General features: G+C 45.3%; 2 protein-coding genes across 4 annotated transcripts in view; both read right to left on the reverse strand.

Moving 5' to 3' along the window:
* LOC148118863 (uncharacterized) lies at positions 1-16,142 on the reverse strand. 3 transcript variants are annotated; one of them, XM_087899619.1, is made up of 8 exons: positions 16,098-16,142; positions 13,576-13,669; positions 9,804-9,923; positions 9,551-9,641; positions 3,943-5,330; positions 3,347-3,394; positions 2,686-2,886; positions 1-321 (listed from the first exon to the last, which is right to left on the reverse strand). In XM_087899619.1, the coding sequence occupies exons 4-7, from the start codon at positions 9,578-9,580 to the stop codon at positions 2,697-2,699; spliced, it is 1,656 nt and encodes a 551-aa protein (XP_087755745.1). In that variant the 5' UTR covers positions 9,581-9,641; positions 9,804-9,923; positions 13,576-13,669; positions 16,098-16,142; the 3' UTR covers positions 1-321; positions 2,686-2,696. The 3 variants fall into 3 exon arrangements, with proteins under 3 accessions (XP_087755745.1, XP_087755746.1, XP_087755744.1); XM_087899620.1 differs by lacking the exons at positions 9,804-9,923; positions 13,576-13,669; positions 16,098-16,142 and adding an exon at positions 7,311-7,492; XM_087899618.1 differs by lacking the exons at positions 9,551-9,641; positions 9,804-9,923; positions 13,576-13,669; positions 16,098-16,142 and adding an exon at positions 5,495-5,653.
* The window catches only part of LOC148118858 (uncharacterized), an 87,080-nt gene extending 67,765 nt beyond the window's left edge, over positions 1-19,315 (reverse strand). The window contains exon 1 of the mRNA XM_087899614.1: positions 19,201-19,315. The gene's annotated coding sequence lies outside the window, so the exon portion shown is untranslated. The remainder of the gene's footprint in view (positions 1-19,200) is intronic.
* Between the last annotated feature and the right edge of the window lie 7,556 nt (positions 19,316-26,871).

Below are 26,871 nucleotides of genomic sequence, written 5' to 3' on the forward strand. Positions count from 1 at the left end.
TCACAGATAAATAATATATTTAATAATTTCACAAACACAGAAAACTCACACAACCGAGATCCAGGGAGCACACACACGCAGCTGGGAGCAAGAGAGAGCAAGGAGCAGCCACTTCACTTCCCCATCAGAGACCCATACACAAGATAGGGATCAGAGCCTAGGATGGGTTGTTGTAAGGATGCTTAAACACAAAGATGAATGGAACCAGCCCCCTTGTTGGCAAAGGTGAGGGCGGCTGTATGTGGTGCTCCTCTAAGAGGTGACAAACCAATTGCGGTCAGGACGAAGATGGGAACGCTCCTTCGGTTTCGGGTGATGACTCTGGTAACAACAACAGAATCATAGGTGATGGGGAGTCTGGTGAAAAACCCCCCACATTTTAACGCCAGTTAGTATTGCATAACTAATAATCATACTCATACCGCATCCCATCCTGAAAGAGGATTTGAAAACAAATATAACATAGACCTATGGTCCCAAGCCTGCTCCTCGGTGTTGGGATGCTGATAGAGATTTTAATCTCTACCCCACAGTTATGTGGGGAGAATGTATCACTCAAAAGCCTGATTTGTTATACTGCTGGACGCAATATGACTGTTTGATCCTCTGCTTGTGTTTTTGCCCCGTTTTTCTTTGTATTGTGGAATGGCACTTTGGAGGGCGATAGTCTTAATTGTTCTTCCAGGATCTGCAAGCTGAGTAACTGCTGGGATGGTTCTGATGGAGCCTTGATCATTTGAGTGCCTGCTGTGATTCCTCTGCCGGGGCTGGTGTCTCAAGAACGGTCAGGAGATCATCCTTCATGGACAGCGGCAAGACTTTGGATAACAGCTGCAATTGTTGCTGCTGTTGCTGTCGCTGCCACTGCGGCTATGCTTGCTGGGGTTGCCGTTTCCCAGACAGCTGTGACCGCAGAGACTGTGGATCAGCTGTCTGGAAGGGTTAGCGAGTCCCTGCAGGCACGGAGTGCTCTGGACTCTCATATGGGACTTGGACTTTTAAATTTAAATCAACAAACTGCGCTTTTGCAAGAACAGGTAGATTCCCTTTGGCTCCTGCAACAAGTGTCTTGTACGTTACACCTGCTAATGTTGTAAATGCTTCTGATATGTTTGAACAGTTGAATGCGTGTTTGGATGGCCCTTGGAATTCCTCCTTTTTGAATTTTACCCTGCAGACAGCTCATCATATTGTTAATATGAATAGCACACGGGTTCCTGCTGTGTCTGGATCCAGTCAGTGGAATGCCATAGTCCAGTTTGGGGGCTGGGTCCAGCAATTGTCTGCAATGCTCTCACTGCGCTGATATTGCTGATATTGGGGTTATCTGTTTTTGGATTCTCTGCCGCTTTATGTGGCAATCCCACGTACAGTACACTGTCACTCAACAAGTGTTGCTCGGGTTGTCTTCGGGTAATCAGGAAGCGCCCCAAGTCTGGCTGCAGAAGTCATGAGGGATCCCTATGATGGGCAACTGTCCTGGTATAGAAAGCTCGCCTAAGACAGGGGTTAAGACCTCCCATAGAGAGGTTAGAGTACCTATCTGGGGGAGTCCTAAGACAGGGGCTCTCATGCTTTTAAAGTAAAAAGGGGGGAATTGCTGGGTCCCTTGAGGACAGGCCTTCGCACCCCCACTGGATCTGTTTTGTACTCTTGTGGTTGGTTGGTTGGAAACAGGAACAAGGACAGGAACAATCTGTCGTTTTCAGCAATGTTTCTAAGGCTGTTTGCCCCTAAGATATGTGAGTTGGGATGATGAGCTTCCTGCTTTTGCTGGCTCCGCCTCCCCTGCTGAGGGCTATATATGCCGTGTGAAAAAGTGGAATAAAGGCTTGTGTGCAGAACCTGAAGTAGTGCTGTGCGTTAATCCCGACGTCCCTCGCTCAGAACAACTACAGTTGCCGTGCTGGCGCGGCAAGTATGAAAGCTTCTTTTAGTTACATGAGCGATTTCTAAGAAAAGCATATTATCAGGAACAGGTGTTTGACATAACACATCCTTTGTCCCTGGGAACGTAAACCTCAGACAAGTGGTCTCATCTTATCTAAGAATAGAAAGTTTCTGTTTCATTATCGCTTTCATGGCCTTCCCCAAGCTCCTCTTTCTCACCCTTTCTTTATCTCATCTAGTGACCAAATATGCCTGACGGCTCTCTGCACCTGCCAAATATACTTTCTTGTACCTTCTTATGCAGCAGACACCATGCGGGGTCGGGATCTAGCAAGCGTATCCATAAAGTTCAAAGTATATTATACCACTCTTTGTTCATCAACATTAACCCATCTATTCCCTTGCTCATCATACACCCCAGTGTATGGCAAGGGTTCTGCTGTAGTCTTATACATTCCCACACTGTGCTTCCCTATCCCAGAGCTGTTCCTGAAGAGATAATCCTTGTCTTGTAGATATAAAGAATTTCGTCATTATAAAAGAGATGGTGCAAAGCCCATATCCTACATAGCCAGCTAATGGAGAAACCCGTCTATGCCTCAACGGGTGGCCTATACCGGGCCGTCTGCCATTGACCTCCAAGAAGCCTAGTCCCATAGGATACGCAGCTCCCGTCCGTCATAGTGACGTATGTCATGTCACACAGACGACACTGGAGTTGGTGTGGCAATCCCCCAATCATTCCTGAGACCCGAGACCAGGTCCTGAGACCTCTTCACAGTGTCAAGCACCTACCTGGCTTGGTCTTAATCGCCCTCTTCTGATGTTTCCGACAAGAGTCTCATAATGAGTTCATGCACCTTTATAAGGGCATCGGAGTAGGGCGAGTTGATAATTAGGTACCTCTTGACACTTTCCAGGGCGGACAGGCCTCTTGGTGTTTGAAAGTCCCCGGGAAAGAGGCTCGTCCACGTGTCCAGGAGGGTGCAGATGGCCCTGGTGGAAAGGGACAGACAGGACACTTAGTGGCCTGGACTTTCCTTTGCCATCCCGCCCAAGACTCCGTGCATGTGAGACTGCAAAGGAGGGGATATCCAACCCGTAGCCATACGAGGACAATGAGCAGGACTGAGAGGGCCATGGGAGCAGGGAGCTCCATGCGCCCCATGCTCAGGCTCTAATGGAGCACAGCTGAGCGAGCCTTCATGCCATGGACTGAGATGAGGGTAGGGTCTCAGAGGGCCACCGGAGGCCACAGGCTTTCCCCATATCCCCACTTGCAAGGGCCGTGCTCATGCAATTCTTTTCACCCCCCAGTCAATGCTTAGACCTCAGTATGGTAGTAGAAACGTGGAGCGTGAGCTCCAAGCATTGGCCACCCCTCACCCTTGGTACCCCAGGGAGCCCACCCTGCAGAGCCAAGGCCCGCCTTTCTTAGATTGTAAAGCTCACTTACGCCTTTATTTGCTCATCCTCCTGGCAGCCGGGGTGGAAGCATGCATACCTGGAGGAGATCAGGAAGGATGTTACCTGTGGAGTCCCAGTTCCCTACCTAGAAGACATCTGGGGGGCCTGCTGACTCCTGGAGCAGAATCAAAGTCCAGAGCCTAGAAGTTCTCTCTGCTCTCAGGTTACTAGTTCACCTGCATTCTGTAGGTGCTTCAAATATGTCTGTACGGCATGTCTACCCGGACATCTCAGTGGACACAGCTTCCCTCGGATTATCCTCCACGGGTCTCCACTCAAGACCCATCTCTATCGGGTGCCCCAATATGAATTCTAGAACCCCCTTTCCAATGGGAGAAGCGCTTTGACCATGCTTCAGGAAAACTGGCCAAGGATAGAGAGCTTCCTGAAGGACACCCACACTCATTAGGGTCTCAGCTGTGGACACAGCAGTCCCTAGGGCCCAACCTGGAGGTAGTAATGTCTGACTACATGCTGCTGGCTTCTGACAAGACTCTAGCAACTAAGTAGGCCCAGAGAAAGGCAGAGGCTTCCCATAAAGGACAAGAGGATGTGAGGCCTCTGAGCCGGGAAGTGGGCACTCACCGCCTGAAGAGCACATCCAGCACCTGCTCCATGGTGGTATGAGCAGGGTAGGCGCTCAAGAAGGCCATCAGGCACTCCCGGTCCCCACGGCGAAGGGAGGCGATGAGCTGTTCTATTGCCTTCCCCAAATCCCCGAAGTTTAAGGACATTGGGACTGAGTCCCTCTGGTCCTCCAGCTGGTCCTGCGGGACGGAGTCCACTGGGTCCCCAGGGAAGGACTCAGTCAGGTCCCCGGGTACTGACTCCGGCTGGACCTCCAGGGTGCAGTCCATGGGGTGCGGGTGCCCGGGAATGACCTCCCCCTGGTCCTCCAGGTCCTCAGAGGCAGAGCCTGTCAGGTCCCCGGGGATGGACTCCTGACTGGCCTCCAGGGAGGAGCCAATCAGGTCCCCGGGGACGGTCTCCCTCAGGGCCTCCGGGTCTTCCGGGCTGGAGCCCATGGGGTCCTCAAGCAAGGACCAGGGCTGGTCCTCTGAGGCGGCGGCCATTGGGTCCCGGTCCTGGTCCTCGGGAGTGGAGCCCATCGGATCCCGGTCCTGGTCCTCGGGAGTGGAGCCCATCGGGTCCCGGTGCTGGTCCTCGGGAGTGGAGCCCATCGGATCCCGGTCCTGGTCCTCGGGAGTGGAGCCCATCGGGTCCCGGTGCTGGTCCTCGGGAGTGGAGCCCATCGGATCCCGGTCCTGGTCCTCGGGAGTGGAGCCCATTGGGTCCCCGGGGATGGACTCCTGACTGGCCTCCAGGGAGGAGCCAATCAGGTCCCCGGGGACGGTCTCCCTCAGGGCCTCCGGGTCTTCGGGGCTGGAGCCCATGGGGTCCTCAAGCAAGGACCCGGGCTGGTCCTCTGAGGCGGCGGCCATTGGGTCCCGGTCCTGGTCCTCGGGAGTGGAGCCCATCGGGTCCCGGTGCTGGTCCTCGGGAGTGGAGCCCATCGGATCCCGGTCCTGGTCCTCGGGAGTGGAGCCCATCTGGTCCCGGTCCTGGTCCTCGGGAGTGGAGGCCATCGGGTCCCGGTCCTGGTCCTCGGGAGTGGAGCCCATCGGGTCCCGGTCCTGGTCCTCGGGAGTGGAGCCCATCGGGTCCCGGTCCTGGTCCTGGGGAGTGGAGCCCATCGGGTGTCCGGGGAATAACTCCCTCTGGGCCTCCGGGGAGGTACCCATCACGTCCCTGGGAACAGACTCCTGCTGGTCGTCTGTGGAGGAGCCCATCGGGTCCCCAGGGACTGGCACTGGCTGGTCCTTCGGGGAGTCGCCCATAGGGACGCCGGGGAGCGACTCCAGCTGAGCCTCCAGGGAGGAGCCCATCAGGTCCCAGGCGATGGACTCCTTCTGGTCCCTGGGGGCGGACTCAGTAAGGCCCCTGGGGGCTGACTCCTCCTGCTCCTCTGCAACCTGAGGAGAGATCAGGGTGGGTGGTTCAAACTGGCACAGGACTACAATGTCATGATTAGTTATTATCATTCCACGTTTTCCTGACCCTTTCACTCTGCCAAACACCAAGTTTGAGAAAACTGAGATTTCAGAGTGGTTACCTGGCTCTGGCTGCCCTGCCTCACCTGTCTTCTCCTTTCATGGCTGCCGAATGGCCAGAGGCGCTGGAGCCACGATCTCCAGGAACCTCTAGGGCCTCTAGCTCTCCTCCTCCTCCCATTGGTGTCATCGTCGGAGTTCCCACGACTCCCACAATAACAACACCACAGGAAGCACGAAGGCATGACTACTAGTCAAGCTTGTCTAAAGACAAGTGAGCCTTCTCGGCTGTCTCTAATCAGCTGGCTGCCTGGTTGCAGGTTTCTGCATTGTTATGTCACAGTTAAGGAAGTGAGGTCACTCCTGGGGTCCTCATGCCCGAGTCCTCTCCTCACACAGGCCTTCCCCAAAAGCCTCTTAGGCCCCCTCCCTCCTCCCACGTGCACTACTTGACACAGAAAGATACAAAGGTGCTTCCCATTCCACTGCTCCTAGGGATGTCTGGGTACAGGCAGCACCTCGGCTTTCCAATCTGACCTCCTATTGTTGACCTGCATCTGAAATTCTAAACCCAATCCTAATTGCCCTAGCACACCTTAAACCCTCGCCATGTTGCCTTGCTTCTAGGCTACTTTGTGTGTGTTCTCTGTGAAATATGAGCACACATCACCTGCGTGTTGGGTTTTTAATGAGGATCTCGAGTGGGACTTTAGTTTTTTAGCAAGATTTTTTTTTAAAAAAAAAATCATTCTCTTTTGCTTTGTATTGTATTGTTTTGTTTTGAGACAGGATTTCTTTGGATAGCCATGGCTGTCCTGGAACTCACTTTGTAGACCAGGCTGGCCTGGAAATCTCAGAGATCCACCTGTTTCTGTTTCCTGAGTACTGGGAATGAAAGCATGCACCACAACCAGGGTCATGAGTGAGGTACTTGTATAGTTAATTATAAGCGTGTCCTTTTTTGAAAAAAAAAAATTTTTTTTTTTTTTTTGATTTATGTTACAGACTCCTTCAGGTCTCTGCACCTAGGCATCGCCGATGTCTCCTCTTTTATTGTGAAAGTTTGCCAGCAAGGGAAGCGGTACAGGGAAAGACACTGGGGAAAGATCCAGCCAGGAGGCCTGGCGCCTTCAGCAGCTCCTCCCCACTTCCCATCTTCCCCAGTGACTGCTGAGCTTCACTGCTGCCCCCGTGTGGAGGAAAGGGACACAGCCGGCGAGAATGCCAGTGGAAAGTGCAGTGGGATGTTTTTAAGTACAAGTCTGAGGTGTGGGTAGGCGAGATTTCTCAGCGGTTAAGTGCACTGGCTGCCCTTCCATAGGTCGTGAGTTCAGTTCCCACCAACCCCATGGTTCCTCACACCCGTCCGGAATGAGATCTGATGCCCTCTTCTGGTCCGGCATGCAGACATACATGCAGGCTGAATACATATCCATAATAGGTAAATAAATCTTTAAAAAACATGTAAAACTAAATAAACCTTAAACTTAAAAAAATGCTAAAAAAGAAGTGCCATCACTGTTAATATCTCAAATATATACACGAATTTATACAAAACAGCAGTATCATATGAATTTGTAGTCTATTTGTGTTCAACATTGGACAATTTACATGAACATTTATTTCTGTACTTAAATTACAAGGGCTCAAAGTAATCATTGGTGCTTAGCAGGCAGAGCACGGGGCAGCTCTCCTTTACTGACGAGGCAGCGGCACATCCCTAGAGGAGGGGGCAGTGGGGCTTCAGCTGGTGCAGCCCTGTGGCTCCTTGCAAGGCTCAAGAGTATTCCCAGGCCGCCCCACATTGTTGGACGATGTTGCCTCATCAACATCCTCACACAGGGATGCTGACAGGCCCCATCCCCGCCTGGAATTGAAGGCAACCCCCTGTGGCAAACTTACCATCCCTCTCCCTGAATGCCATTCCTGTGACCATGCTGTCTAATTCATGCTGCGGGGTGCTCCTCACTTTGCCCCCAGCGTCAGGCACCGGGCCTCACTTGCCCATGGGCCTCACTTGCCCATGGTTCAGACCCTGCTCTGCTTGTGTGCAGCAGAGCTGAGCACCAGGACCTTGCTGTGCACTGCAGGGAGGTCAGAAGAACCTTGCTGACTTCAGAACCGAACTGACCATGTCTCAGAGGAAGCAGTTCTCTTCCTCGTTTTACAGGTGAGAACAGGGAGGCTCGGGGATGTTAGTGGACTGGTTGTCAATTCCGCATAACAAACCACTCAACAGTGGAGTGACTAAGGAAATTATTGTTACTGTTACTGTCAGATTACTGTTCACACTTCCACGAGGCATCACTTTCAGCCTGGCTCCACTGAGGGTTCCTTAGGCCACGCTCACGGGAGTCACTCATGAGACTATGTTTACCTGGTGAACTCCCAGGCACTCATTGTGTTGGGTCTCAGAAAGAGGCAGGCCATCCCATCTAGAGTTTTCTGGATCAGGGTAGCCCAGGAATCTTCACACAGTCACTGTGTGAAGTTCCCAGAAAGAGAACAGAGGCGTCAAAGCGTCTGCAGATCCAGTACAAGACACTGCACACCACTCCTGTGACCATGGGAGTCCCTCACTGCTCCAGCTGTTAAGAGGGGCAAAGGGGCTTGAAATTGTGATGGATTTGTAGCCTTTGTCCTGTCTTAAAAATCTTGTCCAGCAAGCAAACTCTCTAAGCTCACCGAGGAAGTGTTGGCACGCAGAATTGGGCCTGAAGAGTCTGCTTCAGTCTGTGGGTTTGACCGCAGTGGTTACTGTGGGAAAGGAAGGCCTCTTTTTCTTCAGTTCCTCATGCTTTCTGGACGCTTCTGCTCCCGCACCCAGCCCCACGGTGTGGCTGCATCAGTTTTACCCGTATGCTCAGGTGCTAGTTCAGAACTTAAAGGAACGTTTCTGTGGTGAAAATCTGATGTGATCTTTTCCTTAGAAACATTCATGAACCTTTATTTATTCCTGTCTTCTGACTCCTTGGCCCTGACTGGGGAGCCAAGCATTTACACTCACGTTCACCAAACTCTACACCGACTCAGACACGTGAGCAGCTCGCATCCCACTCAAGGAGACTATGTGAGTTTAAAACCCCTTCCTTCCTGTGGTATCTAGAAGCAATCAAGAATGTGCTTTTGGGAGGAGGAATTTCATTTCATTCAAAGCTAATCTAAGTGTCTCAGAGAGCTAGATTCAAGAAGCCATTTTCTTAGGAGGTTCTGAGCAACATTGTGGAAGAGTAGCTTGGGGCTGTCTTTGGAAACAGAGGGACCAAGCCTCCAAGCTAGCGCCGACCAGCTTCTTACAACAAATTATGATGAAATAAAACAAATCGAGCAAGATATAGATTTTTTGGACAGTTTAAATTGCCTGCTGGTTAATGCAGAGAACACATTATTCAAAATTCAAGTCATATTCAAAGTATATTTTCGTTATTGAAGAAATAAGTTCTCTGAATTTTGTAACATTTGAATTTTGTGACATTGTGTGTATGTGTGTATTTATAATCTGGCATTCTTTTTTTTTAACTGTTTATTTATTTATTATGTATACAATATTCTGTCTGCATGTATGCCTACAGGCCAGAAGAGGGCACCAGACCTCATTACAAATGGCTGTGAGCCACCATGTGGTTGCTGGGAATTGAACTCAGGACCTTTGGAAGAGCAGTAAATGCTCCTAACTGCTGAGCCATTTCTCCAGCCCCGACACTGTATATTTTTTAAATCTAATACTCATTTTTCTTTTAAGCACATAGAAAGTTTAGAGTAACAGATACAAAAGTCCATAAAACTTTTTGAAAGAATCAATGCATGTCATCTTGTTACCGTAATAGTATTTGACACTTTTTAGATAGCTTATTTGGTTTTATGGTGTACATAAGAATAAGATTGCAGCCGGGCTGTGGTGGTGCATGTCTTTAATCCCAGCACTGGGATAGCAGAGACAGGTGGGGATCTCTGTGAGTTCAAGGCCAGCCTGGTCTAGGAAGCGAGTCCAGGACAGGACCCAAAGATACAGAGAAACACTGTATCAAAAAAAAGAACGAGACTGCATCTTATTGTTATCCCATCTTTTTTACTTTTCTATGGCTGTGAGGAGACACTATGCCCAAGACAACTTCCAGAAGAAAGCTCTAAACGGGACTTACAGTTTCAGAGGATGAGTCCATGATCGTCATGGCAGGGAGCACGGCAGCAGGAAACAGGCATGATGCGGGAGCAACAGTTGAGAGCTCACATCTTGAAACACATGAGGCAGAAAGAGAGCTAACAGTCACGCCTCTTCCAACAATGCCACACCTCCCAATCCTTCCCACATAGTTCTATGAACTGGAGGGAGGGTCAACTATTCAAATATTTGTGCCTATGAGAGTCATTCTCATTCAGATACATATTCCATACCTGTTCCTGTTGGCTTCTGGCCAACATATCAGAATGAAAAATGCATTTTGTCCAACTCCAACAGTCCCCCTAGTCTTTCAGTCTGAACAATCTCACAGGACTCTCTTAACTGTAATCCCCCTGTAAAATAATAACAAAAAAATCAACTACATACTTCTGATATACAATTGCACAGTTATACATTACCATTCCAGAACACATGGTAAAATAAAAGAGGACAGTGAGGAAATATTGGACCAAAACCCCCAAATTTCAAATCCCATAGCCCTGTGTCTACTGTCAAAGGGCTGACTTAGAAGGCTCCACCCCTTTAGCTTTGCTGGCTGCAGCACAACTCTCTCTCTTGGGCTGTGCATTAGTCAGGGTTCTCTAGAGAACAGAACTGATAGAACGTGTGTGTGTTTCTGTGTGCGTAGCAAGTGAATTTATTTCATCATAGATTTATGATATACCCAATTTTTCTAGGTCTCTGATATGAAGTGCTCTCTCACTGGCTAATCCCATCCTAGTGTTTATTGCAAAAATCTTCAACTATTCTAAATATTGCACTCATTTGGGCATCTTTCCCAGAGCTGATCTAATTATATAAGAGGAGCTTTAGTTTTCTGTTCATTTAAACTCAAATTTTTACCTTTTTAATGAATTGACCTGGTATTTTGACTAATGCTGCCCTAAATTTACATATTGCTTGGAAAAAACTGGCAACTTTGCAACGTCACTGGGAAATGTTAAATGGGTGTGCTGATGGGTTTTTGGGTTTGTTCTCAAGACAGAGTTTCTCTGTGTAGCTCTGGCTGTCCTGGAATGCACTCTGTAGACCAGGCTGGCCTCAAACCCACAGAGATTCCTGCTGGCTCTGACTCGCTATGATAATGATTCTTTTTTTTTTTTTAAAGATTTATTTATTACATATACAGTGTTCTGCTTGCATGTATACTTGCAGGCCAGAAGAGGGAACCAGATCTCATTACAGATGGTTGCTGGGAATTGAACTCAGGACCTCTGGAAGAGCAGTCAGTGCTCTTAACCTCTGAGCCATCTCTCCAGCCCAATGATAATGATTCTTTAAAGACTTTGCAGTTGCTACAGCCTGCAACTATGCTGAGTTCTGCTGCAAAAGAGTCTTTATCAATAGGATTAAGTTAAGGACTAGCAGCGAGGAAGTTGCCCTGGATCTTCTAGAGAGTAACTAACAAATACCACCATGAGAGGGTGACCAGAAGCAGACAAGGAGATGTGAAAGTTGTGTCAGAAGATGGGGTATGGGCCACAAACCAAGAAGAATGTAGACAACTTCTAGAAAATGAAACAGGTGTGGGAATGACTTCTCTCCTAGAGCCTCGAGAAGGAAGGCAGCTCTACTGACCCTGTTTAAACTTCTGACTTCCATAACGTAGCTGCCAATAGGGCTAAGGAGGGGATGGATCCCTATGCAGGAGTATAGAATCATCGTCTGCACACTTCATGCCTGTCTCATGTTATTCTTTACTAACAGAGGAATAAATGCTTAGAAATTGGGTAGGCAAGCTTGTCCAGAAGGGATTAAGTTACTTTTTAAAATGTAATTTCCCCTGTCAAAGATTTTGAAAAAGAGTTCCCAGTGCGGAGTCTGAACTTCATAGTTTCATGAAGGGTGTTGTGGTACCAACATGAAATGTGCCCACAGGCTCATGCGCTCCATCACTCAGTCCCTTATTACAGTAACTGTAACCTCAGTCCTCGCTACTTCACTGTTAAAATGAAGTCTTACTCACAAAGACTGGTCCTGTGTTTCCTCTTAGGTGTGGCTAGACCTGTCTCTATTTAACCAGGCTGCTCTACAATGTTAATCTCTAAAAAATATTTGTTTTAGTTGTTGCTAACAGTTTTAGTTTATTACTTATATTCTAATTTTCTGTAAAGTATCTTCTTAAACAGTTCTTACTCTGTATTAAATTTAGAAATATTTACCTTTGGGGTGCTACACTTTGCCCTCTAAACTCTAGATTACACTGAAAAGCTACTTATATATGCCTACTTACCAAGAATTAATCCTATGACAAATGTTTTCATGTGAACTGGGTCATAGATCCACACATAAACCTAGAAGAATCAAGAAACCTCAGTGCTTAAAAGTTCTGCGGTCACACTGCAGTCAAGTGTACTCCACACTGCAGCTCCTCGAAGGCACCCCAACACCTAACACCAGAAGAACTTTTTCCTTTCAAGATCAGAACTACACTCAATCATTAAAAGGCTCTCAGTTTGAGCTCTCAGTTTCTGTAAAGTACAGCATTCTTCCATTTCCGAGTTCTATTTTGAAAAAACTTTTTATGGCTTTTATTCTGATCTGTTTATATTTCTAACACTTGGGATTTCAACTCAACCCTTATTACACTGTTTCCATATTCCCTGGGAATTAGATTCACAAACATTAGTTTGGCTACTCATCACTAAATAAAACCCTATATTTTAAAAAGAGACATTTTCCAATTTTAAAAGTTCAGAGACATGGTGTTTCTTGAGTGTGGGGGTATGTGTGCACACAAACTAACCTTTTCAAGATGACAAGGGTTCAGCTTTTGTTCAGCCTGCTTCCTCCTGGACAGACCTACAATTCCTTCCTGGTACAATGGGCAATCTGCCAGTTGGTTCTGAAGACTTATGGCAGGTGTCTACCGTCTCCTACCTAACTGGTAACCGACAATGCTTACTACATTATACAGAATACAGAAAGATGTGTAGGTGCCTATGTCTTTAGGGAACTCTAAAATTCTTTACAGAGAATTGCACTATATTTTACTATACCAATCCCAGTGTCTGTGAAGCATCTGGAACACACGGATGTACTCAACGCTTAACTCAAGATATCTAAGCTCTTCCCAATGCAGAATTTAAACAGAGAGCCCTAGGAACCACTGCTTTTTACATATTTGATAATTGGTATCAGTGAATTAAGAAAGAATATGTCTTGAAATTCACATCAGTTTGGTGGCTAAGACATAGTTATTATTTTTGTAGTAGTTAAGTGACTACCATAACAGCCTCCATGCAAGGCCATCATCGCATAAATCTCACTACAAAAGATAGAATGGAACTATGCCCTTGAACAAAGCATTAGCAATGTTGAAAATTTCAGGGCTCCAAGAGCTGTGTCTGATGAAACACTGCTGAAGAGCCAGAAACCAGTAGGTGATTCCCATGAACCATTCTCCTGCTTCTCTTTATGATAACAGAAATTCTGTGTTCTGACTGGGCAAATTAAACCCTCAGTATAAAAAGTGCATTTTGAAGACCTTATTTCAGGTGATCAGTAAATCCAAGTGTGCATTCATAAGAAGGTTTCCTGGAAAGGAATAAACATGCCTCTCCTTCCTTTTCTCTGTGGATGTAGTTTTAGGGTTGATGGTCTTTATGGATCACGAGGCACCCTGGCCAGAAGATTCTAACACAGGGAAAAAGAAAGGAGGATCTCAGGCCCGCCATGGAGCTCCATGCCTGTGCTGCTCACCCCTAGACTACACTAATGAGAAAGAGTCCAGCATGTGTTCTATACTAAGCGATCGTAATTTCGGGTTTCACATCACTCATATCCAGTCAAATCTGACTCTAACATCTTATAAAACTAGCTTAGAAAAGTGAATTTTTTGAAAGTGACTTTCATGTACTTAAATTAAGTATTAGATTTTTCTAAATTATTTCTTTTCGTAGTGATGGTATCAAATATATTTCTAAGATTTTTCTAGGAAAAACTGGAATTCTATCATACTCAAATCCAATATTCTAATCTCACCTCATCTCCATCCAGAAAAACTTGATCATCATGTGGCTCAAGTTTGACTTTTTTCTTAGTTTCCTTCTTTTTTTGGAGTTCCTGAAGTTTCCTCCTATGAACAGACAGGTGAATAGAATAAATGCTTCAGACAGCAAACAATGCAACATTAATGAAGGGAGAAATCTGATGATTGCAACACTAATAAAAATCCTTGAGATCAGTATTTACAGATAGCCCAACAGTTACTTCATGTGGCTGTAAAAGCTTTATGATCATAGGACAATTAAAGATCACATGTACAAATGATTTTTACTTTTTTAATTTGTGTGTGGATGTTTTCCCTGCATTTTGTCTAAAACACGTGCATGCAGAGCTTTTAAGAGAGCCAGAAACAGATTCATCGCAATGCTCAGCAAAATCCCAGCAAAATTCTTCAAAGACCTCGAAAGAACGGTACTCAACCTCATTTGGAAAAGCAAAAATCCCAGGAGAGCCAAAACAATCCTGCAGAATAAAAGAACTTCTGGAGGCATCACAATCCCTGACTTTATACTCTGCTACAGAGTTACAGTATTGAACACAGCCTGGTATTGGCATAAGAACAGAAAGGAGGACCAATGGAACTGAACAGAGGACCTGGATATCAATCCACACATCTTTGAACATCTGATATTTGAGAAAGAAGTAAAAAATATCAAATGGGAAAAAAGCATATTTAACATGTAGTGCTGCTATAACGGGATATCAACATGTGGAAGAATGAAAATAGACCCCTATCTATCACCATGCACAAAACTCAAGTCCAAATGGATTAAAGACCTCAACATAAAGCCAGACACACTGAACCTTATAGAAGAGAAAGTGGGAAGTACAATTGGATGCACAGGCACAGGGAACGACTTCCATTTAGAATCCCAGCAGCAGAGTGGTGCGGGAGAATTATCTGTATTCTGTCAATCATATTTTAATAAAATGCTGATACGCCAGGCAGGCAGTATAGGCGGGAAAGCCAGACAGGAAGTAGGGGTGGAGCAAAGAGACTGGGAGTATTCTGGAAGCAGAAGCTCTCTCTCAGCCACTCCTGCACAGACCACTGAAGAGGCAACATGTAACTTGCCCAGCTGAGAAAGGTACGGAGCTGTATGGCTAAAATAGATTAGAATAATGGGTTAAGATAAGTCATAAGAACTAATAAGAAGCCTGACCTAATGGGCCAATCAGTTTATAATGTTAAGGAGTCCTGTGTGTGATTTCTCTTTGGGATTTGCCGGTTGTGGGGTACCAGGCGGGACAGAAACCCCAACAAGCCAGCCCCCTCATGTTACAGCAGAGACACTGAGAGAAACAATAAACGGGACCTCCTGAAACTGAAAAGCTTCTGTAAAGCAAAGGACACGGCCAACAAGACAAAACAACAGCTTACAGAATGAAAAAAAGATCTTCACTAAGCCCACATCAGACAGAGGTCTTATATACAAAGAACTCAAGAAATTAGACACCAAAAGATCACATAATCCAATAAATAAACGGAGTACAGACCTAAACCAGAGATCTCCCAACAGAGGAATCTTAAATGGCTGAAAGACACTTAAGGAAATGTTCAACATCCTTAGTCATCAGAGAAATGCAAATCAAAACAACTCTGAGATTACATCTTACACCTCTAAGAATGGCCAAGATCAAAAACACTGATGACAACTTATGCTGGAGAGGTTGTGGGGAAAGGGAACACTTCTGCATTGCTGGTGGGAACGCAAGCTGGTACAACCCCTTTGGATGTCAGTGTGGCGATTTCTCAGAAAATTGGGAAACAACCTTCCTCAAGACCCAGCAATACCACTTTTGGGTGTATAACCAAAAGATGCTCAATCGTGCCACAAGGACATGTGCTCAACTACGTTCATAGCAGTTTAATTTGTCATAGCCAGAACCTGGAAACAACCTAAATATCCCTCGATCAAAGAATGGATAAGGAAAATGTGGTACATTTACACAATGGAGTACTATACGGCAGAAAAAAATAACATCTTGAATTTTGCAGGAAAATGGATGGATCTACAAAACATTGTTTTGAGTGAGGAAACTCAGACACAGAAAGACAATTATCACATGTACTCACTCATAGGTGGTTTGTAAACATAAAGAAAAGAAAGCCAGCATACAAACCACAATCCCAGAGAACTTAGACAACAATGCGGACACTAAGAGAGACTTAAATAGATCTACATGCAAAGTAGAAAGTATAAAAAGACAAGATCTCCTGAGTAAATTGGGAGGGTAGGGACCTTGGGGAGGATTGAAGGAGGAGGGGAGAGCCAGGGAGGGGATCAGAGAAAAATAAAGAGCTCAATAAATATCAATAAAATAAAATAAAAAATTAAAAAGAGAGAGAGAGACATCCCCGGAACTGGAGTTAACAGAGGTTATGAGCCTCCACGTGGGTGTTGGAAACTGACTGTGGGTCCCCTGAACAACAGTGCGCCATCCCTCCAGCCCCCACAGTGACTTTTAAAGTTTTAATTTAACTTCAGGAAGCTTACCTTTTTGGACTCTTCCTTTTCACCATCTTTCTTTTTCTCTTTTTCCTTTGTTGCCCTTTCTTCTTTTGAATTTTCTTTCTTGTTCTTTTTATCTTCTTCTTTCCCACTTTCAGAAATTTTCCTTCTTCTTTTTCTTTTTTTATGTCTTTATCACACTTCATTTCCATTACTTTCAGAGCCCGATGAAAAAACTGTTTCTTTAAAAGTCTGTGGGAAAAGTGACAGTTCTAGAATTACAACTCCCATGAATTACAAAGACACAAACTTTTTAAAAAAGCAACTATATCAAGACCCAAATAAAATGAGCAAGGAAGATATGAACTGGCAACTCATAAATGAAATTATCATCAGTAAGACTATGGAAAAAAATACAATCAAGTAGGACAAGCATACAAAAGAGTATGAGGAATTCCACAAAAGAAAAAATGCCAATCATTCTCTGAAAAGCAGTCAAAACTGTCATTTGAACTAACACAAGTGACGTTACTGCTTTGAGACTTACCCGCAGAGTCTCTATGAAGTCTCAGTGACAGTAATTACGACTCATTCTCAATGTTATGCCTCTAACACAAGAGTCAAAGGGAACATAGTTTATTGAAGAAATGTCAACAAGGGAAACTGTGTTCCCGACTTCTGGGGCACCTACACTCTCTCTTGCTTGATTGGGTTTCCTTGTGATACCCAATTAATTCTAGCTCATGGGCATCCTACACAGCAAATGTCAAGATCTCCTCATTTGGCCTAGTCTTGTTCAGAAGCAGATACTTGAATGCAATTGTGAAACTGCTCCAACTGCCCCCCCAATGTTATTTATATCTGTTTGGTAATGTATAAATAAACAAGAATTTGAAATGAATCTTTAATGATTACTACCTGTAAATACCAAGGGGAATTTAAAAGCAGCAGGTTAAGGAGTTACTCAAGTAAGGAGAAGAATGTTCTTTTACTTCAGAATGTCTTGAAAAATTATTATTGAAGATATATTCTATTTTGCTTATATAGCCACTCAATATTTAATGGGAAATATATAATTTTTATGGGAACACCAAAATTTTATTAGATTATAGATGCCCACATATTAAAACTTCTGCTCAAAATAGTAATGTGATTAACTATAAAGTAATATTATAGCAATTTAGAATTGTCTCTATATCATTAGTTTGTGTCTTTAGATTTCAATTTACTCTGTGGAAAAAAACTTTCTCACTCACCTACCAAAAAAAATCCTCAATAAGAAGTTGCAGAAGGGCACAGACCTAGCAGGGCTGCTGCTTCTGCTGCTCGTCCAGCATGGCTGCCCACACACAGCAAAGCCAAGCATGTAACCACTGCCTAATAAAGGCACTTCCCAGCAAGCCCCCGGCCAACATTTGCTCAAATGGAGAGAAACTAAGAGCAATGCCACTAAAATCAGGACCAAGACAAGGCTATGCATTCTCTCAACACTTACTCGACATAGTACTTAAGTTTCAGCTAAAGAAATACAACAACTGGAGGAGACCAAGGGGGATGAAAACAGGAAAGGAAAAAGTCAAAGGATCCTATAGCTGATAAGCACTTTCAGCAAAGCAGCCAGATACAAATTAATTCATAAAAACCAGTAGCCCTCTTATATACAAATAATAAATGGACTGAGAAAGAAGGTGGGGAAAACAACACCTTTCCCAATAGTCATAAATAATACAAAGTATCTTGGGGTAATTCGAACCAAACAAATGAAAGACTTATATGATAAAAAAAATTTAAGACTCTAAAAAAGATATCAGAAGATAGAAAGTTCACCCATGCTCATGGATCAGTAGGATTAAATAGTAAAAATGGTGGAAAATTCACCGTCGCCATTGTCAGAGCAATTTATGACTTTGTTCTTTTCTTAATAATGTGTATTAAGGAGCAAAAAAGCACAAATTTGTACTGCCAGGGGCAAATATAGGCAGGACAAGGAGGTACAACCACAACAACTTCAATACAAACTGTAATACAGTAACTATCCACCTTAAACCGTAATAATAAATTTCAAAAGCCTAGGAATAGCATAATTAGAAACTGCTGTTGTCTTGACACTATGGTGTAAAGACCTATGTGAAGTTGGAATATGTCTCTAATTCCCTTCTGTACCCTGTTCAAAATTACTGTTACGCCAGCCAAATTCGAAACTTGCTGAGTGTTAGTATCTCTCCCAGAGTATTTTTAAAAGGTTTAAACTTTAACTTATATAGTTCAAAAGACCCGTGGGTTAATTAATCAGTAAAACTTTCCAAGTAGATATAAAATGAAAAAAGAAAAAGCCATCTTGAGCTAGGAACAGAAAGACAGAGTGAGGCAACTTGGGACTGGTTTATTAACAATTTAGCACATGCCATCAACTTATTATGCCTTTGGGTTTCTGGGTGAGCTCGTGAGGAGCTGGTCACATCGATATTTACCCCTTACCAACAAAGAACACACAACTGGGAGGGAAGTGCGGGGAAGAGATGCACAGATGACGTCCATCCCTACAGGCTGAGGGGGATGGTGTGCAGGGAGGAGGTTGCAGAGCTGGCACAGGAAAGGTGCCACCAGCTCATCGCAGCACCGACCGGGCTGGGTTTGTTTACACCGCATCGCCTGGAGGAAAGCCTTCTAGCCTCAAGTAGGCTGTGCGGTTAAAAGAACTCCTGAGAGGCAGGGGAGGGCCAACGCCACCTAACGTCTGCACCGGGAGCCCGCAGGCCGGGCCGGGGGCAGGGGACCGGGAGCGCAAAGCAGCGGCTCGGCCCTCGGGTCCGCCTCCGCCGCCTCCCACCCCAGCCACCGTGGCCTTCATTTCGGCAGCACCAGGAAAAACGGGGAAGGGACGGGAGGCAAGGGACCGCAGCTGCCGCCGCAGGAACGCGGGGCCGGGCGCGGTGTTCCGAGCTTCGCTCCTCCTCCCTCCCTTCCTTCCCCGCCGCTCCGCAGACCCCGCGGCCGAGCGGCCGCCAGCACTGCCCCGCCGCAGGCCCGTCCCCGCGCCGCAACCCCGCCGAGACATCCTGCTGCCGCCCGCCCGCTCGGAAGTCTTCCCCGCTCCCTCCGCCTCCCGGGGCGCCCAGGTCCCCGATTCACGGCTCCGCCGAGCTACCTGGATCCGCTTCTCCTGCCGCTTGTATTCTCGGCCGCTCCCGCCTGGTTCCTTCTGACCCGGAGCCTGGACAGCAAGGAGGCGGCGTAAAGCTCGCGAGAGCGCGGCGGCTCGCGGCCCGGTACGTAGTCCGCCGCGGGCTCCGGGCTGCGGGAGGCTCCGGCGGCTGCGGGCTCCGTGCTCGCCCGAGGCGGCGGAGGCAGTGGCGGAGTGGGTCCGGGGACGGCAGGCTGCGACGAGCCTGGGCTCTCAGCCCCGCCTGGGCGTCCGAGTCGCCTGGCAGGGTCCCGGGCCCCCGCCCTCGGAGTCCCCGGCGCCGGGGCGAGGCGGTTCCGGAGGACACTGGACCTCGGGGTCGCACGGAGTCCCCTGTGGTAGGCGCTTCCTGTCCCAGCGAGCCCCTTCGCGCCTCTCTCAGTCTCCGGAGGTTCCACGGAGAAGATGAACGACGAAGGCGGAGTCAGCTAGAAGTGCTTTTACAGAAGCGTGGTTGGGGCCCTCAGTCCCCAGTGCTTTCTCAGTGTGAGGGGTTGGTTCCACCACTGACCTCCCAAAACTTGGGGTGTGTTCCCCTCCCCCAGGGGCCTGCTCAGAAGTCTTCTTCAGAATCCAGAAGGCAGGAAGAGTCCAGGGCAGTTAAGATGGAAAGAGCAAGGCTGAGTTGGGATGAAGGAGACTGCAGGCCACTTCAAGTCCGCCGTTTATTTACTAGGTGCCTTGTTATTTTAGAGCCTTCTAGACCAGAGAGAAGTGCTCAAATTGATAAGCTCTTAGATACAAGTTCCCATGACACTGTGGGAATTTCAGACCGCTGTAGCTGTAGAAAGTTGGGGGAATACAGACGAGATAAAGACAATAAAGTTGAATTCTACCACTCAGGTCTGTTAACCATTTTAATTTTCTGTAGTCCTTTGTTCCCACTTTATGTGTACACCTGATGCGTGTATTTTGACTTTACCCATTTTCTCTGGCCCCAAGCATCATACAATATGGTGGTCTGCTTTTTCACTTTTACACTGTAAACACATTATTTCAAAATTCTCGACGTCTCTATTTCATATGTCTAATATAATGATTGATATGTAATTAAGGTGAATTGCAGCAACTGGTGCCTGATCCTTTTGTAAAGTAAGATTGTTAAAGGTCTCTTATTTTATTTTTTAACAGTTCGATTCTACTCTGAAGGCAGTCATTTCTTTTCCTTCCCACTGAGATCTGTAATTTGGATCTGTGCTGTCAGGGAGCAGGAAAATTAATGACTTCTCACTAATTAGCCCACAACATAGAACATAAAATGTATTTTTGATTTGTCTAGTCCTTCCTACCCAATGATGATTCTGTTCTGTGCTGTTTTATTTGGAAGGCACTGGATTGTTTCTATAGGTCAGTTGATCTGTACATGAAAACACTATTTCATTTAGTAGAGATTGACTTCTTTCCAAATGTAAAGGGTTAGGTTATGCTTGTGTTGATCAGGGATCTCTCTCTCTCTCTCTCTCTCTCTCTCTCTCTCTCTCTATATATATATATATATATATATATATGTTATATGTTATATTTAATTCAATATATAAAATATATATTAAAAGGGAATTTGTTCCATCAGGTTACACAATACTGTTTTGGTTGTCCAACAGTGAATGTCTCACTCTGGAGAAGATGAGAGCCCGGGTAGTGGCTCAGCCCATGAAGCTGGGTAGCTGAGCACCCCGGTCTAGTGCTGAAAACCTGGAGGGTTCCTAGAGCTGTCTTGGTGTTTGGGACATGTTAGGATCTGGAGGCATTTGCACCCTAGTAACAGTGAAGGAATTCAGCAGCAGGAAGCAGCAGCTGCAGCAGCAGCAGCAGCAGCAGCAGCAGCAGCAGCAGCAGCAGCAGCAGCAGGAAGCAGCAGGAAGCAGCAGCAGCAGGGCAGATGAGCTTCCCAGTGGTAGTGAAGGAAAGCAGGCAAAAGCAAAAGCTTCTTTCTACCTCCTTTCTTGAGGTTGCCACAAATATCTACCACTAACATTTAGGGTAGTTCTTCCCTTTTCAGATATCCCGATGAAGAAAATCCCTTATAGATGTGTCCAGTGGCTTGCCTTTCAGTTGACTCTAGATTCAGCCAAGTACAATCCCCAAACTAACCATTATGAGCTCCTTCTCAAACTATGGTTCTATTACCTTCAGAAGAGATTTAATTTATTAGCCTCATGTTCTCCTTGTTATGCACACTAGACCACAGTTGGTTTTTTCTTTCTCTCTCCCATCCAGAATATTTCATTTCTCAAGTCCAATGTCTTCTTTCAGCTAGCATTTATTTGGTATTTGACAATATTGGTTGTTCACATATTCTCCATCTTGACCTTTATGATACGTCTTTAACTTGCCCTTCTCCCTTTTTTCCTAACCAAATCTCTGTACATAGACATTTGCAAGCAACAGTGTACTCTCTCAAAAGTGATACTTGTGTTTCCGTTGCAGTGGTAGCCAGTAACCCCTTCTCCCAAGACAATGTTTCTCTAGTTTTGAAGCCTGTCCTGGAACTAGCTCCTGTAGACCAGGCTGGCCTCAAACTCACAAGATCCACCTCCCTCTTACTCCTGATGGTGGGATTGAAGTTGTGCACCACTAACTTCCGACTGGTAGTCAGCTTTTTAAAAAGCATTAAAAGGATCAATTTACACGAGATAAGGAAGAATACAAGAATATGATGATAGGGCAAAATCAGAAAACAAAAGTTTGAACACTGAATACTCATTTTTCAGTAGTAGTCTGAAGAAAGGGCTTCTCGCCTACCTACCTCTTACCTGTCTGCCCTTATGAAACACCTAAGTTGTTTGGTTTTAAAATTTCTCCACGTTAGGCAGATATCTCGTGAGATGACAAGGGGTAGGGAAATGACACAAAGGTCCTTGTCCCAGACCTTTCTGCCCTTCCTGCTTCCTAGTCCTACAAGGCAGATACACTGGGTTTTGTGTGCCAAGATGACCCTGCAGTTTCAACTGGTCATTCTTAGTTCAAACATCCAATATGCTTCAAAACCTTAAACATTCTGAATATTGAAATGATGCTACAAGTAGGAAAGAGCATGTCTGACTTAAATGAGTTGCAGGCCACTAGAAATAGTGTGTAACATTAATTTCTAGTTATATCTATCACATGTATTTGAAACCAATACAGCTCATGTATATACAAAGCTTCGGTTTCCCCATAAAAATCTGAAATTTGATACAATTATGATGATGAGGATTTGGGATAAAGAATATTCAACTTGTAGAAATTTCCTCCTCCTTAATCATTTTTGATTCTCCTGTTTGCATGTTCTGGGGAATTTCAGCTACACTCTCAGCTCAATGTTGAAATCCTGCCTGGATATGTATTTCCAGGTTTCTTCCAGATGTCTATCTGCACTGGGTGTTGAACTAGAAATCTTCATGCCCCAGCAGCACCTTTCCCCTTCATTATATAACTGTAATTTTGGTCACTACATCATCCACTCAGTCATGCTAGAAACCTTGAAAGTATGCCAGCCAGGCCCTACTGTTAGTCATTCACTGGTCTTGTGATTGTACGACTGAGATGTTTGGAATTCTTCCCTTCCCATCACTGTCTTCATCAGGTCTTGGTTACTCAGTGAACAATTACTGTGACAGCCTCCCAGTTGTCCTTCACTACCTTCTGTGCACCATACTGTCTTTTCCACTCTTGTTGACTACCCCCATTGCTGTGTATTTTGCACAGAACATTGTATAATGGCCAATATTTGTTCATATAACCTAAGAGTTGCAGTTCTGGGTCCCCTCTTCTACTTATGACTCACATACACTGGCTCAGTATCTGTTACGTCATCAATGATGGTAGTGCAGACTTCGTCAGAGCCATTTCTTGTCCAACTGCTATTTCTCTTCCAGATGAGTAGCACTGACTTTCTTATATATTTTTTCCTAAAGCAACAATATAAGAGACTTTTCTGAGACATTTTTTTAAGAAAAAGAGATGTGTCAGACAACAAAGAGGACCCTAAGAGAGACATACAAGGATTCACTTAGGAAGGGGAAAAGGAGAAGCTCTCCTGAGTGTGGGGGCAGGGGAAGGGTAGAAGGAGATAGGGGAGAAAGGGAGTAGGAAAAAATGTATAGCTCAATGAAAACAATACTAAAAAGAAAAAGATTCATTCAGTTTTTGTTAAGGGATTGTGGCCAGTGTTTTCCTAGGCAATGAGGGATATAATGGTGACGCAGGGTTGGCTATCCCTGCCCTCGTGGAACTTATCTTTTAGGGAGAACAGATAAATACATGAAGCAAGTCGTGAAGTTTCTTAAATGCCTTGACAGATGTGGATGTATGAAAGAGCTGTTTGCAGTTGGAGGGGGTGGCACGGTCCTCCCTCTCCCTCTCCTTTCTCCGCCCCCCCACCTATCTCTCTCTCTCTCTCTCTCTCTCTCTCTCTCTCTCTCTCTCTCACACACACACACACACACACACACATGCACGCGTGGCAAGCAAGTGAGTAAGCAACCTGAGCAAGTCAGTAAGTCAAAGTCTTTCTCTGCTTCAGTTCCTGCCTATGTGTGTTTCCTTGAGTCCTGCCATGGTTTTCCTTCATGAGGGACTGTAACTTGTAAGCCAAATAAGCCCTTTTCTCCCCATCTTGCTGTTGGTCAGAATGGTTCATAAAAACAACAGAGAAGCAAACCAAACAAAAAATTTGAAATATGTTGCTCAAAAATTAGTGCATTAGTACTGCTGTCAAAACAAATTTAATATAAATTATCATAAGCCTAATTTTGTCTAAAAATTTAATTTGATTCTTTGAATTCTTAACAAAAATAAAGGTACATACCTATAGTCCCAGCTATCAGGACGCAGAGACAGGCAGTTCTCTGAGTTCAAAGTCAGCCTAGTCTACATAATGAGGTCTAGGACAGCCAAGGCTACACAGAAACTCTGTCACATAAAAACCAAAAAAAAAAAAAGAAAACAAAAACACGATAAAATGGGCCATTGAAAAACTGTAATAAACACATTTTTGCAAAGATTCAGAAATACACAAATTTTTTTTCTCTTCAGTGAAATAGTAATTGTTTTATTGTTTTGATTTAAAATATTTTTATTCATTTTACATACCAATTATAGTTTCCCCTCCCTCCTGTCCTCCCACCCCCCTCCACCTACTCCCCAGAGAAGGTAAGGCCTCTCCATAGGGAGCCAACTAAACTTGGCATATCAAGTTGAGGCAAGACCAAGTCCCTCTCTGCATAATGGCTGAGCAAGTTATCCCACCACAGGGAATGGGCTCCAAAAGCCAGTTCATACACCAGGGATGAATCCTGGTCACACTGCCAGGGGCTCCACAAACAGAACAAGCCACACAGCTGTCATCCACACTCAGAGGGCCTAGTTTGGTCCCATGCAGGCTCCCCAGCTGTCTGTATAGGTCCGTGAGCTCCCACTAGCTCAGATCTCTGTGGATTTCCCCACCATGATCTTGACTCCTTGTTCATCTATTCCCTCCTCCCTCTCCTTGACTGGACTCCAGGAGCTGAGCCTAGTGCTGACTGTGAATCTCTGCATTCTGCTTCTATCAGTTACTGTACGAAGGTTCTATGGTAACAATGAGGGTGGTCACCACTCTGATTACAGAAGTCTGGTTCAGGAACCCTTTTCACTATTGCTAGAAGCCTTAGCTGGGGTCATCCTTGTGGATTCCTGGGAATTCTCCTAGCACCAAGTTTCTCCCTAACCCCATAATGGCTCCCTCTATCAAGTTATCTCTTTCATTGTCCCCTCCATCCTCCTCCAACTTGACCATCCAGTTCCCTCATGTTCTTATCCCCATCCCCTCCTCTCTGCCTCCCCCCAGTCCCCAGTTTACCCAGGAACTCTTATCTATTTCCCTTTCCCAGGGCAATCCATGCATCCCTCTTAGGGTTCTTCCTGTTACCCAGCTTCTCTGGGGAAGGCATAATCTTTAACAGCACAAGATACACAAACACCCAAGGAAAAGTGTCTGAAGATGCACAGGATTTGTATGAAGGAGCTGTAAAAGCTAATTGAGGGAAATTGGATAAAGGAAGTCGATTAAAAATTTAATGCTTGCTGAATTGTTGGTGGACACAGACTCCCCCCCCCAGTCAATTTTGGGTCTGTAGAAACCACAATCAACCAGATGCCATTGGCCCCATTGAAGCCTGAATCAGCAATGAACACAGATGGTTCCCCCAGACTTTTGTACCATGTACCAAGGCCTGGGCACAGAAGAAAAGAAAAGAAAAGAAAAGAAAAGAAAAGAAAAGAAAAGAAAAGAAAAGAAAAGAAACAGCTCCATGCCATCCCTTATGACTGGGTTGCACACTATTCAACCATGTGCCATCTGTGCCCCAACCAAGAGCCCTGGTGCTGGGTGGTTGGGCACCATTGTGGAAAAGGTACAGGTGAGGAGGTGGAAGAGAGAGTCCAAATGGTTTGGGGGCTTGGAAGATCCCCAATGGCAGATCCAGAAAGATGAGGGTTGGAAGGAATGGGCTGATGTGAAATGCCAACTAGCTACCCAACTTCAGCAAGGTTGCTGGGTCTGGTCTATGACCAAGGACTAGGTCTAGATTCAGGATCCTGGAGCTGCTGAGGGGTGCTGAGTAGTACTCCATTGTGTAAATGTAGCACATTTTCTTTATCCATTCTTCAGTTGAGGGGCATCTAGGTTGTTTCCAGGTTCTGGCTATTATCTGCTATGAACACAGTTGAGCAAGTGTCCTTGTGGTATGATTGAGCATCCTTTGGGTATATGCCCAAGAGTGGTAACGCTACGTGTTGAAGTAGATTGATTTCCAATTTTCTGATAAATCACCATACTGATTTCCAAAGTGGCTGTATACATTTGCACTCCCACCAGCAGTGGAGGTATGTTCCCCTACTCCACATCCACTCCTGATGACTTAAGCTGTCATCAATGTTTTTGATCTTAACTATTCTGACTGGTGTAAGATGGTATCTCAAAGCCATTTTCATTTGCATTTCCCTGACGACTAAGGATGTTGAGAAATTCCTTAAATGTCTTTCGACCATTTGAGATTTTTCTGTTAAAGATTCTTTTTAGTTATGTACCCCATTTTTTAATTATGGGATTATTTGGTATTTTGAAGTCTCATTTCTTGAGCCTTTTTTATATACATTTTGGAGATTAGTCCTCTGTCAGATGTGGAGTTGGTGAAGATCTTTTCCCATTCTGCAGGCTGCTATTTTGTCTTAGTGACTGTGTCCTTTGTCTTTCAGAAGTTTCTCAATTTCAGGAGGTCCCATTTATTGTCACCCTCAGTGTCTGTGCTACTGGTTCAGGGCTACTTCTCACTTTCTCTTCTATCAGGTTCAGTGTAACTGGATTTATGTTGAGGTCGTTGGTCCACTTGGACCTGACTTTTGTGCAGGGCGATAGATATGGATGTATCTGCATTCTTCTACATGTTGATATCCAGTTATGCCAGCACCATCTGTTGAAGATGCTTTCTTTTTTCCATTGTACAATTTTGGCTTCTTTGTCAAAAATCAGGTGTTCATATGTCTGTGGATTAATGTCAAGGTCTTCAGTTTGATTCCATTGGTCATGTGTCTGTTTTTCTGCCAGTGCCTACCTATTTTCATTACTGTAACTCTAGAGTAGAGCTTGAAGTCAGGGATGGTGATACCTCAAGG

This window comes from Myodes glareolus, chromosome 20 (genome assembly GCF_982192425.1).
Source record: "Myodes glareolus chromosome 20, mMyoGla1.1, whole genome shotgun sequence".
In the NCBI taxonomy this organism is placed as follows: Eukaryota; Metazoa; Chordata; class Mammalia; order Rodentia; family Cricetidae; genus Myodes; species Myodes glareolus.

Coding starts and splice junctions, on each gene's coding strand:
- LOC148118863 (XM_087899618.1), bottom strand. CDS start 5,653: ATGCCTTCGTGCTTCCTGTGGTGTTGTTATTGTGGGAGTCGTGGGAAC. Junction 5,331..5,494: donor GCCATGAAAGGAGAAGACAG/GTGAGGCAGGGC, acceptor ATCTCTCCTCAG/GTTGCAGAGGAGCAGGAGGA. Junction 2,887..3,346: donor GAGGATGAGCAAATAAAGGC/GTAAGTGAGCTT, acceptor CCTTTCCACCAG/GGCCATCTGCACCCTCCTGG.